The sequence below is a fragment of the Phascolarctos cinereus genome, unplaced genomic scaffold (genome assembly GCF_003287225.1).
Source record: "Phascolarctos cinereus isolate Bilbo 61053 unplaced genomic scaffold, phaCin_HiC Scaffold_4;HRSCAF=312, whole genome shotgun sequence".
Taxonomy (NCBI): domain Eukaryota; kingdom Metazoa; phylum Chordata; class Mammalia; order Diprotodontia; family Phascolarctidae; genus Phascolarctos; species Phascolarctos cinereus.
The window spans coordinates 21,182,907-21,202,823 of NW_027555847.1; the positions used below are offsets into that span (position 1 = coordinate 21,182,907).

Consider the following 19,917-nt stretch of genomic DNA (forward strand, 5'->3'; position numbering starts at 1 on the left):
ATTTGAACTTAGGTCTTCCTGACTCCAGGTCTGGCACTCTATCCACTGTGCCACCCACCTCCTCTTGATAGGACTATTTCAATATAATTTGTTTCCTTTGTAACGCTAGCTATTTATTTTACATATTTTAAAATATTATTCTGAGAAAGGATCCATAAGCTTCCACAGACTGGCACAAGGGTCAAGGGGGGTAAAAAAGAGTTAAGAATTTTTGATCTAAAAACAGTTAACCCCCCAGTCAAACTGGACCAGTCTTTGTCTCACAAGGCGCCCCATCCTTTCTCAGTGCCCACTCTTCCCTACTCCCACCTTTCTGCCTAATGAATTCCTACCCATCCTTTATGGCCCAACTCAAATATTTCTACTGCCAGGTAACTGACTCCTCCCAGAGTAGTAACAACCTTCTTCCCATCACACTCAATTTTGCAATTCCCTAATATACTTGTCTATAATACTGGGTATCCTGGCATGTGCCCTCCTAGACTATAAAGCCCATGAAGGCAGAGGATATGTGTAATCTAAACACGGCACCTCCCAGCCTAATGCCTAGAACACGGCTTCTACATGAGACAGACCCCAAAATAGACATATACTGAATGAATGAATGAAAAAATAAATGAATGGACCTCTCCCAAAGCTAGTAATAATGTATTATGTGTCTAGGGAGCTCTAAGGTTTACAAAGCACTTTTCACCACAAGAGGCCAATAAGTTAGCCCAAAAATTGTGATTCTCCATTTCACAGCTGAGGAATCCAAGGACTCGGGTCTCCAGACCCACATTCAGTAATATTTTCACTCCCCCAGAGAAAGAGAGACAGTCACCTGATTCGACATCAGGGTGGACACACAGTTATAGAAAGAATCCAGTTTTTCTGCTTTAATGTCATCATGTGCTTCCTTCTTGGTGAAGATATTGATCACCTTGGGATACCAGGTATTCATTAATTTCTCTTCTGTTTTTCTGGCATTGATAGACACATCATTTCTCAAACTTTCACAGTCCATAGGACCTTTAGCTCTAATTGCAAGGAAAAGGAAGGAAACAAACATGACAGCAAAGTTAAGATCAGCAGCAAGCAATAAGATCGTTTTGAAAAAAGATCGTTAATTCCCCAACGACTGAAATAAATCGAACCAAAAGAAAAATCCTCAAGTTACTAGAAATGATGAGTGAAAGATGACACCAACAAAAGTACAAAGCTAAAGACGAATGAACCAACAAGCGAATGACGAAGCATTTACTAAGGGTTTTTCAGGTGCAAGACACCCGAGAGATCATGAGAAGAATCAGAGAGTTTTTGCTCTCAAGGAGTTCACGCTCGAGTTGGGCTGCAGGGCCCAACACTAGTGGGAGGTCACCTGCAGGGAGAATGGTGAGGCCCAGAAGGTGTAGAGAAGGCAGAGACCAGAAAGCCAGGAGCTCAGGATGCAGGAGGGTGGGAGCCTGGAGGGGGGCAGCACACTGACGAGGGCAGTCAGTGAGGAGCAGGGATGCTGGGCTCCCTGATTCTCCAGGGGTGGGCAAAGGGAACAGACGAAGGGGATGTCGTCTCCCAACGTTCGCTGGAAGGGTCTCGCCACAGGCTCCTCGGTCTAGGGAGGCAGGGGAACTCAAAGGTCAACTAGTCCAACCCTTCATTTTGCAGATAAGGAAACCGAGGTCCAGAGAAGCTAAGTGACCTGTCCAAGCAAGTAATCAGAATCAAAGGTAGAACTGGAACTCAGGTCCTTGGACTATAGGGACACTACCACGTGGCCTCAGACGCCACCTTTCCCGACTAGCACCCTCTTCTCTGGACGTTTTCTCCTCCCCTGTCTGCCGCCGCCCATGTTCCTCCTGGTCCTCCTCCCACCGCCTGACCACTCCTCCTTATCCTCCTCCTGCATCACCATCTGTCTGAGATGCTCCCAGCAGGATATCCATTCCTCGAGGCCAAGGACTGCCTTATTTTGTCCTTGGATCTCCAGGGCTCAGCTGACTGCTCAGCACCCAGCAGGCACCCGGTCAATAGTTATGAAGACCAGGTTCTACCTGAACCCCGTCAAGTCCAGTAGGAGCCTGTTGGCAAATGTCGTGTAGCCCAGGTCCAGCAGGGTCCTCAGGGTGGGATGAAGAACGTGCAAATTCTCAGAGACCTGGCTTCTGGCTTGGACATAATTGCTGTGCCAAGGTTTGGAATAATCCAGGCCACTGACGGGAAAAGAAAGGAAAAAGCAAGGCCTTGGTCAGAGAAAGAGCCGCCCACACGCCTGAATCAGAAGGAAGAAGGGCTTCTGACGGGGGAGGGGACCCTCTTGAAAGGGCTCAGGAGTGAGGAAATCCATGCCCCCAGTAATGAAAGTCTGGGTCACAGAGAATGTGTTTCCAACTGGGACCACCATGGTCGCTAAGGACCCCTGGGGCCTTGCCCAGTGAACTGCTAAATGTGATGTCTCCCCTAACGAGCACGTAAGCTCCCGAGGGCAGGGCCCACCTCACTGTTCTCTGTACCTCCCCCAGCCAAGCACTCACCATAGTGTCTGTATCCCCGTTATCGAACACGGAGCCTCACACATGTTACCATTCAGTAGGGTCTGACTTGTCATGACCCTAATGCTAACCGTGAGGTTTTCCTGGCAAAGACACTGGGGTCTGCCATTTCTTTCTCCAGTGGATTAAGACCAGTGGGATTAAGTGACTTGCCCAAGGTCCCACAGCTAGTAAGTATCTGAGGCCAGATTTGAACTCAAGCCTTCCTGACTCCAAGCCCAATGCTCTATCCACTGCACGATCTAGCTGTTCTAAATTTTTTTAAGCCTGCAGCACCTGGTATTCCCAGGTGGTCTACCATTCAAGCACTAACCAGGTCTGACCCTGCTTAGCTTAGATGAGGTCAGCCCCGTTCAGGATGGTATGGTCATAGATGCCTATCATATAGTAGACCCTTTATATATTTGTTGATTGAGTAATGTGCATTGGGCAACTGGAGTTGCTGGACCAGAGTTCAGGAGATTAGGGCTGGATATGCAGATCTGGGAGTCATCTGCAAAGAGAAAGAACACTGAGGGCAGAGAGAGAAGAGGAAAGAGCCCAGGGCACAGCATCATGGGACGCTCCGACAGAGTGGCAGGATGTGGACGATGACCCTGCAAAAGAGGATCAGGTGGACGAAAGGAGAGAACCACAACAGAGCAAGGTCCTGAAACCCTAAGTGGAAAGGGGGGGGGAGGAAGGAAGGAAGGGGAAGGAAGAAAGGAAGGAAGGAAGGAAGGAAGGAAGGAAGGAAGGAAGGAAGGAAGGAAGGAAGGAAGGAAGGAAGGAAGGAAGGAACGAAGGCAGGAAGGCAGGCAGGCAGGCAGGCAGGAAGGAGAGAAGGAAGGAGAAGGAGAGAAGGAAGGAAGGAAAGAAGAAGAAAGAAGGAAGGAAAGAGAAGAAAGAAAGGAAGGAAGGAAGGAATTAAAGAGAAGAAAGGAAGGAAGGAAGGAAGGAAGGAAGGAAGAAGGAAGGAAGGAAGGAAGGAAGGAAGAAAGAAAGAAAGGAAGGAAGGAAGGAAAGAGAAGAAAGAAAGAAAGGAAGGGGAAGAAAGAAGGAAGGAAGGAAGAAAAGAGGGAGGGAGGGAGGAAAGGAAGGAAGGGTTTATTAAGTGCCTACTACATGGCAGGCACTCTGCTAAGCGCTTCACAAATAGCTCATGTGATCCCCATAACAACCCTGTAAGGCAGGTGCTATTTTCATCCCTATTTCACAGCTGGGGAAAGTGAAGTTAAGTGGCTTGCCCAGGGTCACATAGCCAGTAAGTGTCTGAGGTCAAATTCGAACTCCAGTCTTCCTGAGTCCAGGGCTCTATCTACTGAGCCACCCAACTGCCTCTGGAAGGAGGGAGTGCAGAAGAATGAAGCCTAAGAAAAGGCCATCAGACTCAGCCATAAATCAGCGGTGGTGAGAGAGGAAGGTCAGAGGCCAGAAGGCAGGGGCTCAGAAGCAAGGGGGGAGGCTTGGAAGGCAGGCAGCGTGGGGCTCAGGCACTTCCGGCTCCAGGTGAAGCCTCTGGGCAGCCAGAGGAGGGGATTCCAATGCACATCACGGGGAGAGGGAGCCAGGTGAGAGGCATCCCCACTGAAGCCTGACCCAAAGTACTGAGGACAGACACAAATCTGGGCTTCCATCAAGTCTCTAGCTGCCTCCAGCTCAGGCCTGAGACCCAGTGGAACAAATCAGATCCATCTTCCCCTGGCACTTGAAGACAACCAGAAGCCCTCCCCTCTGCCTTCTCCAACATCCCTCCTTTTTTCACCTGATTTTCATACAGATGAACTCACAGCCCTTCGCATCCTGGTTCCTCTCTGCTGGGCGCTGCCTAGCTTTTCCACGGCCTTCAACTCCAGCCAGGGGCTGAACAGGGCAGCATGCAAAGGTTCTGGTCATCACCCCCTTATTCCTGGAAGCCCAGCCTCTATTAATGTAGGCCAAGTTTGCATTGGCTTCTGCGGCTGCCACATCACCCTGCTGACTCATATGGAGCTTGGAGGCCACTAAAGCCCCTAGATCCTTTTCTGACAGATGCTCACTACTTCATTAACCAAGTTATTTTGAGACCTCATTAGCATAAAGAATGGTGGCAGCCAAAAAAAGGCCCAAGGCCGCAGCTCCTCTCATCTTTGGGCCCAGGTTTGAAGGCGCTGACAGACCACTGTGTTTGGCAGCATCTACTCACAGAGGCGATTCTGGTAACGGTCCTCCCTCATCTTCCAGCCACGACACTGGCGGTCTCACAAGAACAGTTCGTACTAGAATGCACACATGCAATTAATGATGGCATTAGTATTCCTAGCAAGCCCTCGGTGCATCCCTTACCCTATGGGACACACGATGCTGCAGGGAGTGGGGATGGGACACCCCTGCGACCAGGAAGGGAGCTTTGTTCTCCCTTTGGCCTCCCCATTATAAACTAATATTAGTGTGAAAGCCCTTAGTCACACCTGATGGAGAATCTGTCAGTCTTTCTTTAACTGTTAACTCTGACACAAAGCCCTCCTCCCACTCCTTTCTCCTCAGCCCTCTACCAAAACCCAATCACTTTCTTTTGCTACCCTGGGCAAAAGCATGCGAAGAAACCGTTCTCCTTATCTGAACAAGAGTGAGGGACCCTCCTTTGATGCACTGAAGAGGAGGAACAGCCTCTTTCCCCAGGCCTTTACAGCATCAGGGAATGAGCACATGAAATCAGGGTCTCCTAACATGGTTTATGTCAGTCTGGTGAAATCTATGGGCCGCTTCTCTGAATGACATTATAAATGCATAAAATAAAGTACAGAGAATTATGAAAGAAACCAATTTTATTCTTATCCCTAGCTAAGTGATTTGCCCAAGGTCACACAGCTAGCAAAAGCCAGAAGTGAAATTCGAACCCAGGTCTTCCTGACCACAAACAGAGGAGAATGGAATGATAGGTCCACTGCATCAGGGTGGAAAGTGGCCAGGGTGGCAGAAAATGGCCTAAGGCCCGTTTAGAAGGACCAGAAGAATGGTGAGAAAGCAAGTGTCAGAAGTGAGATTGGGGGGGGGGAGTGAGATTTGAAACCAGGGCTCTATTATAATAATAGTAATACATAACAATAATATTAAATACTATAATATAACTAGCATAAATAATAGTAAATATAAAATGATATAATAATAGTAATAGTACTCTATTATACTTTTGATGAGCATAAAGGAGAAAATACCATTTCCAAGAGTATAAATTACAAAAGAGTGACCGATCTGCACAGGTGAAGGGAGTTTCCATGCCAAGAGGTCTCCGTGTAACTATGAAATTATGGATCCAGACAAAACTCCTACCACCACCCTAACCCCCTCCTCAAAAACAAAAGCAAAAAAAAACAACAAAACCCTTATTTGATACAGAAGCAAATGCTTGCTGGTTGTTTTTTCTAATCTTCCTTCGGTGAAAATCAGTCTGTTTGCAGTAGTGAACTAATTAGTTCTCATCCGTTTTGTATTTTCCCCAGGTGTCACAAAGGGCCTCTTGACCCCTTTGCCCGAGGACAGAGGACTGCGCCCAGGCCAGAAGGAACAGACACCCAGCTCTGAGGGCAGCCCTGCACGCCATCTGACCCCTTCTCAGATTCCCTCTTGAGCAGACACCACATTCTTGCTACCAAATGGTGTAGGCCCCTACGCTGGGCAATGCAAGAATCCTTGGGAAACAGTGCCACGCCCTACAAGCCCATCCTGGAAACAGGGCCCAGAACCAGAGAAAGCAGGCACAGGGAAGCCAGAAAGGAAAGCCCCAGATTGCCACAGCTGGGCTTATAACAGGCACTACCAGGCTTCCCGGAGAACCATTCCCTTGCCTTCTCACCCATTCCAATATGACCCACCCAACGACTGGACCAGTCTACCCACAGTGCACCTGCCCTGAAGGTCTGCTGCTGACCTGGGCGTCCACTCTGGTCCTCCAGCACGGAGGTCAGGCACTGCTCTTTGGTGCCCAGAACCAGCTAAGGCCCTTACTCACTGCTAGTCCATACTGAGCCCAATACAGACAATTAGCTCAGGCATTTAACAAAATTTCTCTCCATTTCTGCCCCATCTCACCTCAAATTACCAAGATTTACTAACCTAGGATAGAGGGACAAGAGGCTGGACCTGGAGGGAGGAAAGCCAGAATGTGAATCCTGCCTCAGAAGCTTACCAGCTGTGTGACCCTGGACAAATAATTTAACCCTGTTTGCCTCAGTTTCCTCATCTGTAAAATGGGAACAATAATAATACTACCTACCTCCCAAGGTCATGACGAGGACAAAATGAGATATTTGTAAAGGGTTTAGGCACAGCGCCTGGCATGCTAGAAATGCTAGCTATTATTGTTATCATTATTTACTTGGTCCAAGAAACATGAGGAAAAAAGTAATGAAGAACCTCTAAACAAAGGCAACTTACCCAAGTATCTCTTCATACTCCTTTCAAATTCGGTTGTGACCTCATTTAAGAGATTCTCCACGAGTTGCTCTCGCTCTCTGCCATTCTTCAATGACTGAGGCACCAGCTTCAACATGTTGTCCAGCCACTCCCTCTGAATGGGGACGATGGGGTGACTCTCTACACGTTTTTTCATAAAAATATAGTTCTCCTGAAAAGACAACATTGGAATACAATGGAATGACCCACAAGGCAAGGTCAATTCAAGCGATGCTTGAATGAATAAATGAATGAGTAAATGAATGAACGAATGAATGAATGCAACCATTACTACTATGGAAGTATCGGATACAACTAAGGAATTCTACTAAGGCTCGAGACGATATTGGCTACTGTAGTGCTCTAGGCAGAATGCCAAAACCATGGACAGAATCACGAAGGGCAGGACACCCCCAACACAGGCATCAAGACCTTCCATCTGCAGGTAGATAACTTATAGAGCCGGGTCCCAATCAATGCAAATGATGAAGCCAGTGAAGTGGTCTCATTATTTGAATTTACACCGAATATTTCCATTGGGCTGGAACAGTTAGCATATTTTATAGAATTATAATATGAATTTATATAATTATATAATATACATAATAAATACATATCACATATAATATTTAATTATATAATATATATAATATGAATTTATATAATTATAATATGAATCCTAATACCTGCTCATTCACATTACACTAATTAGGACCTTGTTGTATGCACAATTATTTGCATGTTGTCTCTTCAATTAGAATTGAAATCAGAGACCATGTTTTTGCCCTTTCTTTTGTATCCCCAGGGTCCACAACGCCTAGCACACAGGGGCTGCATGCATTAATAAACAAGCATTAATTAATGCTTGTTGTCAATGATGATAGACTGTAAGCTCCTTGAGGGCAGGGGCTGTTTCGTTTTGGTTGTGTCTTCTTAGCACATAGAGCAGCTGGTATACAATAAATGCTTAAAAAATGCTTGTTGACTGACCAAAAAATTGCAATTGGGAAGACACATAACTATGACTCATGCTCATTTCATCATCTTTGTCAACTCATTCTGAGAATGAGATCTACATTTGTCCTTGATAAATGAGTGTAACATGCACGTGTGTGTGTGTGTGTGTGTGTGTGTGTACACACAGAGACAGATACACAGACAATGAAGTAAGGAAGAGGCTGGCCTTCACAGAGACAAGAGGCAAGTCCTGGAGCTGAAGGAGTCAGAGGAGATGGGAGAAGCAAAGGAGGAAGAAATCAAGAAAAGAAGGGAGTTTGCAAGAAAAGGGGAAGTGAGAAGAGTTACATAAACCAAGCTAGTTAAAAACAATATTAGAATTTGTGGGGAAAGTGAAGGGAATTTGGGTGCTGTTGTCAAGGATGAAGAGCTGGTCAAATGTTCTGAGGCGCTAAGGAGGGGTGGGGGAGAGTGCAGCTCTTGGGGTGGTGGGTGGTAATGGTAACAATATCGTAAGCCCCAGGCCAGGAAGCTCTGCAGGATGACTACTAGCCAGGAGGACAAAGAACAGGGCTTTTCCTTCCAGTAAATATGAAAAATGGTGAGGTTGTGCATGGACTGGCATTGACTGTCACCCACCAAGTCCCCATCCCATTGTTTCCTTATGGATTCTCAAATGCCAGGAAAACTTAAAGTTTTGGCCTGGGTTCAAATCCCACCACAAACACTTACTACCTGAATGATTTGCCTAAGTCTCTCGACCCCTGTCAAGAGACAGAATTTGAACCCACACCTCTCTTGCCTCCGTATTCACAGTTCTCTCCACCATTCCACTCTGCCCTAGAACCCAGGTTCCAAAAGCCCCCAGCTGCCCCTACGCAGAGACACTGGAGCAGACATTAGCCAGGGGCCCACTCTGTCTCCAAACTTCCACTGCTGGCATCACTGCCTGAGCCCCCTTTGGCTACGTCGCTCCTGTCGGGACCTCCTGACAGCTCCCAACCATTCCCCACATCAATGAACTTCAAAGTCTTCCAGACCCAGATCTTCCTGGATCCCTGGTCCCTGGGATCTGACGGGCACTCACTCAGCCTCTTAGCCCACTGTTCCTACTGGCAGGCCCTGAGCACAAGGCCCTGCTTCACCTTCACATCACTCCCAGCCAGAACAAGCCTCCTTTTCCTGGTCACCCCTTCCCAACGTGCCTCATCTTCCCTGATTCCAAAGGTTCTTACCACAGGAAGTTGTAAACTTTTTTCCCTAATGTTTTGATTACATTTCGATATGATATTTTCTTTTGCAATCCCATGTGGGTTTTTTTTTTGAGCATTTAAACTGTACTCTGAGAAGGGGGCCAGAGGCCTGCCCTGACTGCCAGAGGGGACCGTGACACAAACAAGATTTGGAACCTCTGTTAGAACCCAAGATCTGATGGAGGCCCAGCCAAGTGCAGATCTCTGTATCTTGCTTCCCAGCCCCATCCTTCCTAACTTCCCTATTTCTATGGAGGGCATCACCAGGTCCCCAGCCTGGGGCTCTGCCTTCACTCTTTTCTCTCTCACCCCCACAGCCAAGCAGGTGCAAGTCTTGTCTGTTCTACCTTCACACCATCTGTCCCATCTGTCCCCCTTTCTGCCCTCACTGAGCATCCCCACCATCCTCGCTCAGGCCTCCTCCCTCTCTCTCTACTAGACTACACAAGGCCTCCTGGGAGATCTCCCCATATCCAGGATGCTTCTCTCCTCTCACCCATTGTCCGCAGAGCTGTGAAAGTGACATTCCTAAGGCTCACATCTGACCGTGACATTTCCTTACTCAAGAACCTTCACTGGCTCCCCTTTGCCCCTCTGATAAACCACAAACTCTTCTGACGGATGCTTAAAGCCCTTTACAATCTGGTTTCAGATATTCCAGATGATTCCACATTCCCCTCTCTCCCGAACAGGCCTGTTCATCAATCATAACACCTGCCAAACCCCAACAATAAACTGATGTTAAGACAGTAACAATTGAAGATGGTGGATTGAAAGCAGTGACTTAATTGAGGTCTCCCCCGAACCCCTCCAAATACCTGTAAAAATGGCTCTAAACAAATTCTAAAGCAGCAGAACCCACAAAAAGACAGAGTGAAACAAATTTCCAGCCCAAGACAACCTGGATGATTGATTGGAAAGGTGTATCATGCCGGGCTGGGAGAGGAGTGCAGTTCAGTGGGCACGCAGGCCACAACAAACCTGGAGCAGGCCTCAGGGGACTGAATCACTGGAAGTTGTGGCAGTTTCCAGATTTCTCAACCCACGAACCCCAAAGACAACTTAGAAGGTCAGTGGGAAAAGTCTGGGTCTGTGGTGGTGAAAGAGAAGCATGGTCACAGTCCTAGCCCCAGTCCCCAAGCACCGCCCTGGGGTGGCGGCGCCTCCAGAGCTCCTGGCCCACAGACTGAAGGGGAATGGAGTGGCTGATCAGAGGGGGATTGCAGGGATCTCCCTGCTGGTGCAGGATTCTCTTGCTTTGCCCGTGCTTAGATCTAGGTCACAGTTCTGGATGGCAGTCCTAGGGCAAGAAGGAGCACTGGCATGGAGCTTGGAGTGGCTATGAAGAGAAAATCCTCACAGTTCCAAGACAGAAAAGAGTGCTTGTGGTCACTCATAGACCAGAGCACAGACCAGGAAAGGAGTAAACACCTCGCCCTTGATCATAGCACCTTGGAAGAACTGAAAATTTACAGGTCCCTAGAAGTATTTCTGAAAACAGCTGCGCAAAACCCCCGAAGCTTGGGACACTACATTCTCCCACTGGAAACAGACACCTACCTTAACAAAGAGTTTATAACTCAAGTAATTGGCTGGGATCATGAGCAAGCAGCGCAAAAACAGTCAGACTATATTATCTTACTTTGGTGAAAAAAGATCAAAATACAACCAGAAGAAGACAACAAAGTCAAAGCTCCTACATCCAAAGCCTCCAAGAAAAATATGAATTGGTCCCAGGCCTGGAAGAGCTCAAAAGGATTTTGAGAAGCAAGTAAGAGAAGTAGAGGAAAAACTGGGAAGACAAATGAGAGTGATGCAAGAAAATCATGAAAAACAAGTCAACAGCTTGCTAAAAGAGACCCAAAAAAATGCTGAAGAAAATAACACCTTAAAAAACAGCCCAACCCAAATGGTAAAAGAGGTCCAAAAAGCCAATGAGGAGAAGAATGCCTTAAAAAGCAAATTGGCCAAATGGAAAAGGAAGTCCAAAAGCTTACTGAAGAAAATACTTCCTTAAAAATTAGAATGAGCAATTGGAAGCTAGTGACTTTATGAGAAATCAAGACTGTAAAACAAATCCAAAAGAATGAAAAAATAGAAAACAATGTGAAATATCTCATTGGAAAAACAACTGACCTGGAAAATAGATCCAGGAGAGAGAATTTAAAATTATTGGACTATCTGAAAGCCATGATCAAAAAGAGCCTAGACATCATCTTTCAAGAAATTATCAAGGAAAACTGCCCTGATATTTTAGAACCAGAGGGCAAAATAGAAATGAAAGAATCCACCAATCCTCCTGAAAGAGATCCCCAAAGGAAAACTCCTAGGAATATTGTAGCCAAATTCCAGAGTTCCCAGGTCAAGGAGAAAATATTGCAAGCAGCCAGAGAAACAATTCAAGTATTGTGGAAACACAATCAGGATAACCCAAGATTTAGCAGCTTCTACCTTAAAGGACCAGAGGGCATGGAATATAATATTCTGGAGGGCAAAGAAGATAGGATTACAACCAAGAATCACCTACCCAGCAAAACTGAGTATGATCCTTCAGGGGAAAAAATGGGCATTCAGTGAAATAGGGGACTTTCAAGCATTCTTGATGAAAAGACTAGGGCTAAAAAGAAAATGTGACTTTCAAATACAAGACTCAAGTGAAACATGAAGAGGTAAACAGGAAAGAGAAATTATAAAAGACTTATTGAGTTTGAACTGTTTACATTCTTGTATGGAAAGATGATATTTGTAACTCATGAGTCCTTTGTTAGTATTAGAGTAGTTGGAGGGAAAAAAATTATATGTACGTACAGGTAGGTAGATATAGATAGATAGATAGATAGATAGATAGATAGAGGGCACAGGGTGAGTTGAAGATGAATCGGTGACATCTGGAGAATAAAATTAAGGGGTGAGAGAGGATTATACTGGGAGAAGGAGAAAGGGAGAGATAGAATGGGGTAAATTATCTCACACGAAACAGACAAGAAAAGGCTTTTACAGTGGAAAGGAAACGGGGGAAGGTAAGAGGGAATAAGTGAATCTTATTCTCATAGGATGTGGCTTAAGGAGGGAATAACATATATACTTAATTGGGTATGAAAATCTATCTTGCCCTACAGGAAAATATGGGGGGAAGGGGACAAGAGAGCAGGAGGATGATAGAGGGGAGGGAAGATTGGAGGAGGGGGTAATCAGATGCAAACACTTCTGAAGAGGGACAGGGTCAAAAGAGAGAATAGAATAAATGGGGGGCCGGATAGGATGAAGGGAAATACAGTTAGTTTTTCACAATATAACTACTGTGGAAGTGTTTTGCATAACTGCACATGTATAACCTGTATCAAGTTGCTTGCCTTTTCAATGAGGGGGGTAGGAAGGGAGGAAGGGAGACAATTTGCAACCCAAAGTTTTAAAGACACATGTTAAAAAAACTGTTTTCACATGCAAGTGGGAAATAAGAAATATAGGAAATGGGGTATAGAAATCTATCCTGCCCTACAGGAAAATAAAAGGTGAAGGAGATAAGAGAAGGGGGGGAGAGATAGAAGAGAGGGCAGATTAGGGAAAGGGGTATACAGAATACATGCCATCTTTGGGTGGGGGGAGGGATGAGATGGGGAGAAAATTTGGAACTCAAAATCTTGTGGAAGTGAATGTTGAAAATTTAAAAATAAATTTTTAAAAAGACAGTAACAATTGATAATAAATATTAATTTAAAATAATTACAATAATAATTGGTAATTAAATAGTAAACTCACGCCTCTTCTTCTTAGGTCACTGTACATCTAAAAAAAGAAGCCAGACAAATACATTAGAGAAATGAAACTCCATCCAAATCCACTGAAATAACTCAGTGACTGTTGCCAAATCTTGACTTGGCACTCCTCACTTTTAAGGTGAGCAGAGCCCTTCCATTAAAAACCCCTAAAGGGCCTGACACCATGTTGAACTCACAGTGGAAGGGTACTCGGGTTCTGGGGCTATCGGGCTTCTTTTTTTCTTTTCCTCTGATATTCTCATATGTTTTTTTATTGCTCCAACAGTTCTGAAATTCAGAGTGAGAAACAGAAGGGTGACTAACTTAGGATCCACTTTAAGATAATAGATATCATGAAGCATCCACATGTTTAAATATAGAAACCTAGCTCTTGATTTCACTTGAAGAAGGTTTAATCAGAGCTACTGAAGCACAGCCTTGTGTGGCTGGTGGACCACAGCCTGGGAATTCAGAGACCTGAGTTCTGATCCTGCCTCTACAGCTTGGTAGCTGTGTGACCACAGGCACCAGGCAGCTTAGCTCCCTGGGCCTCATTTCTCTCATTGGCAGATTGAGAGGTTTGGGCCATTAGCTCCACGGCATCCTTCAGCTTCTGATGCTTTCATGCCTTTGGGGTTTAAGCCAACAGACTCAGTATTTTATCCTTCCACCTCTCCCTCACATGTCTCTTCCACCTACTTAATCCACTCCTTCCTGTTCTTTAGGGCCATCGTCTCTCCTATGATCCTCAGAGGGATTACAGATCCAGAATCTATCAAGTCCAAAACCTTCATTTTACAGTTGGAGAAACTGAGGCTTAGGGACTTGCCCAAGAACACACAGGTAGTGAGTGTTAGAGGCAAGATTCAAATCCAGGTCCTGAGACTCTAGGGCCAAGTTTTTCCAGCTATACCATGATGCCTCCTTCTTTTCTACCTCCACAGACTTGACCTGAGGGTTGGCCAGTTCCATAATGCACTCGTCCTATCACTGCTCACACCATGCCAAATGCCATCCCCAAGTTACCTCTGCCATCAGCCTTTCCGGCTCCTCTCCAAGTACTGTGGAACACTGCAAACCAAAGGTACTGGAAGCTGTGGCCCACCTGCATGTTACTGGACTCACCAGTTCTTTGCCTGCTTCCTGACCATCCCCTCAGTCCCCCCTGCTTGTCTGTTTACTACAACGACTCAGTCACTGTTCCAAACCTCTTCTCTCCTCCAGCCTCCCAAGGCCACACCTTCTTACCTATCTTAACAGAATCGTTGCCTGCTGTTGTACAATGCCCCACGGACACACACACACACACACACACACACAGAGCCTGCAAAACCAAATTCCTCAGATCTCCTGTCTTTCAGACAAGCTTGTCTGACCATAGGCCCCCCCCCGCCCCTCGAACTTCCAAGTTCTTGAATCCAACAGCAAGATTTAACATTTAACCTTGTGAAATTTCATCTAACTCAATTCAGCCCAATTTTCTGGCCTCTGACAAAATATTTTTACATCTGATTCTCCCATCCAGTGCATTAGCTCTCCCTACATGCTTGGTTTGGGTCACCTACAGATCTGTTGTAGTCTATACTATATACTACACTAAACTGATGGAATACTATAATAATTCAATTAAGATCAGTCAGTCAGTTAGAGGAACATAAATAAATATGGAAAGACTTCTATGAAATCACGCAAAACCTAAAAATAGAAGGATAACAACAAAGGACCCACCAATTCTGACCACATAAAAAGGAACAAAAAAATGGAGACTTAACAGGAACTGACAACTTGTTTCAATTTCTCATTAAAATTAATTGAAAGTTAGGTAGTTGTAAAACTAATTTAATTGGATGTACTGATGTTGAATACTAAGTTTACAACAAATCATTAAAAACAAAACTTCCGTAATATAAAGTTTCAAGCTATTTGTGTATTATTTTTATTTCACTTATTTGTCAGCCATGTTAGTTGTGAAGATAAAGCATGTCAATCGCACTTTTCCTATTCCATGGGAATGTTTCCTGTTCGATTTTATTTTCCTGATGGGATTGAAAAGACTATCTGCAGAATGTCTTCGGTTGGCCTGACACTATCAATAGAGGCAGCTAGGTGTAGGAGAGAAAGCAACGGAAGCTGAAGTCCTGAAGACCCGAGTTCAAATTTGGCCTCAAGGACTTGCTAGTTGTGTGAAGCTAGGAAAGTCGCTTAACTGCTCGGTGCCTCAGTTTCCTCATTTGTGAAAATGGAGACAACAATAGTACCTCCCTCGAAAGGTTGTTGTCTTGGGAGATCATAGCTGTACGGCATCTTCGCACAGCTTAAAGCACTTTAAAAATGTGACTATCACCAACTGAAGTATACAAAAGCTTGATCTCACACCTCCCTGGCATGGTAGGTCGTACAAATAGGAATATCCTTTTATTACAGCAGAGGAAAGGAGCTCACTCCTGGTCGGGGAAGGGAAGTGACTTACCTAGGGCATAGGGTAAAGGGGCAAAGCCTTGCTGGGTTCTCTTCCCACATAAAAACTGCCCTCTTTAAACCAGCCCCATTTTCAACAAGGATTCAATTCCACAGGTATTTATTAGATACCTGTTACACTCCAGGCAGGTGCTAAAGCTAGAGAAACAACAAAACCTTCCCTGCACTTAAGGGGGCAGCTAGATGGGTCAGTGGATGGAGCACTGGGCCTGGACTCAGGGTAGACCCAAGTTCAAATCTGGCATCAAACACTCCCTACCTGTGTGACCCTGGGCAAGTCCCTTGACTGATGTCTGCCTGGGTTTCCCCATCTGTTAAGTAGGGATGATAATAATAATACCTCCCTCCCAATTGCTGGCACAATCTTGTCTCCATTAAGATGCTCTGATTCTTCTAATCCAGCCACTGCTCAGATTCTTACAATCTAGCCAATAGCTCACTAACGTTCAGACTCCTGAAGAGTCTGCCCAATATGACCGATGTTCTAATAAACCTTGTCTTTGGATGGAAAAAAAAAACAATTGCTGGCACATAGTAAGCACTACATAAACGTTGGCTGTTATCACCAGAATCTTGATTTCGAAGAATGAATGGTTCTATTTTATGCATCGATGTTAATTAAAACGTGAGCAGTTACCAAGCAAGTCGTTTGTATTCATGGTCCATGTGGAGTGCTTCCTCTGTGCTACACAACTGCCAAAAACAACCGGCCTCGTTCCGATCTCAGCCAGGAGGATGGACAGGCCCGTGGAGAGCGCAAGGCCAGCTCCACGCGCAAGGTGGTACTCACATGATCTGATTGAGCCTCTTCCCCTGCTCCTTGACTCTCCTGAATTTCAAGAGCTTACTTTGCAGCGGGGTATCAGCGCCTATCTCTTCAGGAGGATACATGATGGGAGGCAGCTTCAAGTTCAGGGCTTCCTTCTCGGCAGCAATCACGTCTTTATCTTCTTTATCTTCGTCATCCGACATCTTGGGCCCACTGAGTTCAGATTTCAATGCTTCTTACTCTGTGATGAAAAAAATTCATACAATTCACTTGGATTAGGAAGAGAATCCCTCCTAATGCTCACAAGGGTTTCCACATGGAGACCCTAACAAAGACCATTCTACTCGGGTTCAGTGTTTACTCCAACTGCTGGCTCGATTCAGGGCTCCACTGGGACCCTCAGAAGTAAGGAGAGGATGAAGCCTCCTGCCTGCTGGGTGGACCCTTTAGAATGGGTACAAGTGTTTGTCCTTTGTTCTCAAAGAGGACCAATGACATCAGGAGGATGATGACCATCTATTACAAAGACTTAATCTGTACAAACCAATATAGATGGGTTGTGATGTGCCCCTTCCAAGAAATACTGGAGATGATGGATTCTCAGCAGGTATCAACTCCAAAAGGGGCAGTCAGTGTCTTTAAGAATCAGTTTTCTTTTAAAAAGTTGAGGGGTGAGGAGGAGGGGAGGAAGAAGAGAACCCATTTTCCCAAAAATACCAGTGAAATCAATACTAGGAGACTCTTTAGTTCAACCTGCTCAATTTACAGATGAGGAAACTGAGGCTCAGAGATGTTGTAAGTGACAGAGGCACTGCAATGCTTTCCCCCTTTCCTTTCTTAGAAAGACTGCTTCACTGAGTAAAGGAAGGCTGTTTGTGAAGAAATCATTTTTAAAACAATAAGATGTTTTGTTTTATTTCTGTACTACAAGGTTCATGTGCTCAAATGTCTGAGCTAAAAAGGCTCCAGGAGCCCGCCCACTCCCACCCCCAACCCGACTCCAAGGCTGACCCTGCAAGTAGTTCCCCTGCAGGCTTGGGGCAGTTTCTCTGCCTCCTCCTTCCTTCTGAGTGACATGAAAAGTTCGGGATGGCTAGGGCTCTGGGACAGCAATAGCACCAGGTGAGGTCGGAACACACAGGCGCCCTGCCGCCCAGAGGGATGGAGAAGAAAGCCAGGCAGGGCTGGGAGGGCTGGGCAGAGCAGCCTTGGCAGGTGGGGGACAGGACGGCAAGGTACCTGGGTGCTGGCTCGCTCGCTCTCGCTCTCGCTCTCTCTCTCTCTCTCTCTGCAGAACCCGGGGGCGCTGGCTCCTGGCCGAAATCTTCTGGGGCTTGGAGGACTCGGAACAAGTGGGATGCACTGACGGCCGTAGGCCTTCGACCTGCTCCAGCTCCTGGGCTCAAGGGTGGAAGGGGGTGGGGGAGCAACACACTGGTTACCTTGGAGACGGCTGGGGGCGGAGCCTCAGGCTCCGGGAGTCGAGACTGGGGACCTGGCATTGGGCAGCGGAGGCGGCGGGCGCTTAGCAGCCCGGAAACGCTTAGGCAACGAATGGTCTTCAGCCGGCAGCGCTCCCCAAGTGGGACCAGAACCTCCCCTTGGCTGGGGTCTGGCTCCCCCAACTCTGAACGCGTTTTCAGGCTTTCAGGCTCGGCAGGCTTGAGGCACAAGGCTATTATGCAGCTAGCCCCTGCTCAGTCTAGGTCCTGGGCTAGGCCTCGGTGTTTCTGGGCAGCTGTTGGGGACGCTCAACCCCACTTTCAGGGACATGGAAGCTGAGCAGGAATGACAGCCGGCCTCTTCTAGGTTTGGTTTTCCTGCTGCTAGGAGCAAACCAAGCGTGTTAAAGTCCGTGTAGTCTACAGAACACAAAAGTACTTCACATTTCAGAGATCAGAAGTTCCTTTTCTTTTTTCTTTTGTAAAGTATCAATATAGCTTCAGTACTGTGACCTCAGTACTCTGGGCAGTATAGAGTACTCCATTAATCAAGAAGCATTTATTAAGCCCCTACTATATGCAAGTCAGTGGGATAGGTTCACAAAAATAAAACTACTGCTTCCAATGTGTTCATATCGTCAGAAAAGGCCACCTGTAATCAGCAATCCGATTTCGAACCCCTCCTCATTCAGTTGTGATTGTATTCTCCAAAGTTACCGACTACTTAACGCCACATTTTACGTTTTTTTCTTCTCAATCTGTAGCCTTTCTGACTTGACCACAGTATTTGACACTGAATCCCTTCTCCTCGATATTTTCTGCTCTGACTTTCCATGACTTTTGCCAAATCTTCCTCTAAGTCATACCCATAAACTCCAGGTGACCCCCAAGGATCTGTCCTGGGTCTTCTTTCTGCTCTAAACTGTCTCATCTGGTCATGTCATCAGCTCCCGGGAGTTCAATGATCTCTACACAGACGAGTCCAAAATCTCCACGTATCCAACCTATCATTGTCCTGGGCCGCAGGCCTGCACCCACTGGACATTTCAAACGGAATGCATCAACAAGACTAGTGCACAATCAGCTCTGAAGCACAGGCTGTAAATGTGGAATCAGACCAGAGCCACAGACTAGCCATAAAGAGTCCTGGAGGAAACTGGAGCCCCAATCCTCTCCAAGTACTGACCAGATTGGAATCACACAGTTTTAAAGAGCTTTGCACATGGAGAGGGAATAAAAAAAGGCTGGGGGTTTTTCCCCTCAAGGCCAGACTTTTTGGGAAAGAAAACCCAAAATTGTTAGTCCTACCCCCCCCTTCAAAACAAAACACTAACAAAATCAAAACAAAAACTTTGTATTTACTTTGCATATACTTACATGTATAACACCATCCCACCCCAACCCCCACTCAACAAACTTTTCAGTCACGTCAGACTCTTCATGACCCTATTTGGTGTTTTCTTGGCAAAGATATGGAGAGGTCTGCCATTTCCTTCTCCAGCTGATTTTACAGATGAAGAAACTGAGGCAAATGGTGACGTGACTTGCCAGGGTCACACAGCTAGCAAGCATCTGAAGCCAGATTTGAACTCATGAAGATGAGTCTTCCTGACTCCAGGTCCAGCTCCATCCACATCCCCACCTAGCTGCCCAATGAACTCCTGGCTGCTCCCTATTGCTTCCAAGAGCCCACTCCTCCCTTCAGTATTCTGACCCCTTACTGCCCAACACATACTCTGCCCTCCCGGCTGTTCCACAAACAAGATGCTCCATCTCTCAGCTCCAGGCCATGTCCCGAGCCTGAAACATTCTCCCTCCTTAGCTCAGAATACTGACCTCTCTCTTCCTTTAAGGCCCAACTTAATCCCACCTTCTAAAATCAGCCTTCCCCAATTCCCTTTAATTTCAGGGCTTTCCCTCTATTATTTCCTATCTGTCATGTACACGGCTCGTTTTGCATGTATGTTTGCATGTCGTCACCCCTTCCCACTTTAGACTGTAAGCTCCTTGAGGGCAGACTGAGAAAATGAGAAAGGAGAGGGAGGTCAGTTCACCATTTCTTTTCCTCAAGTTTATTAAATCTTTATTACAAATTGTACTTTAGCTTTCATTGACAAGTATTTCAATACGGAGACAAGAGCATAAGAAATCGGGTTCTGTAAGATTTCATTACAGCCTCATAGAACTGCAAAACCGGTAGTGACTTTGGAGGTGACCTAGTCCAAAACTCGTTTCACTGATGAACAACTGAAGGCATATGGTAGTGACGCAGCACTTGGTCACACATCCAGTCACCCTCAGAATTGTGGCCAGAAT

The 19,917-nt window shown here is 46.0% G+C and overlaps 1 protein-coding gene across 2 annotated transcripts in view; it reads right to left on the bottom strand.

Annotated features, from left to right (window-relative positions):
* DNAH12 (dynein axonemal heavy chain 12) overlaps positions 1-17,792 on the bottom strand; it is a 182,171-nt gene extending 164,379 nt beyond the window's left edge. For both annotated transcript variants that reach the window (XM_020968975.2, XM_020968988.2), the window contains exons 1-8: positions 17,399-17,792; positions 16,181-16,400; positions 13,110-13,200; positions 12,914-12,940; positions 6,927-7,116; positions 4,696-4,768; positions 2,034-2,192; positions 824-1,019 (exon numbers count right to left, since the gene is read on the bottom strand). In XM_020968975.2, coding sequence (XP_020824634.1) covers positions 824-1,019; positions 2,034-2,192; positions 4,696-4,768; positions 6,927-7,116; positions 12,914-12,940; positions 13,110-13,200; positions 16,181-16,362 — 918 coding nt within the window. In that variant the 5' untranslated portion in view covers positions 16,363-16,400; positions 17,399-17,792. The remainder of the gene's footprint in view (positions 1-823; positions 1,020-2,033; positions 2,193-4,695; positions 4,769-6,926; positions 7,117-12,913; positions 12,941-13,109; positions 13,201-16,180; positions 16,401-17,398) is intronic.
* Positions 17,793-19,917: the final 2,125 nt, after the last annotated feature.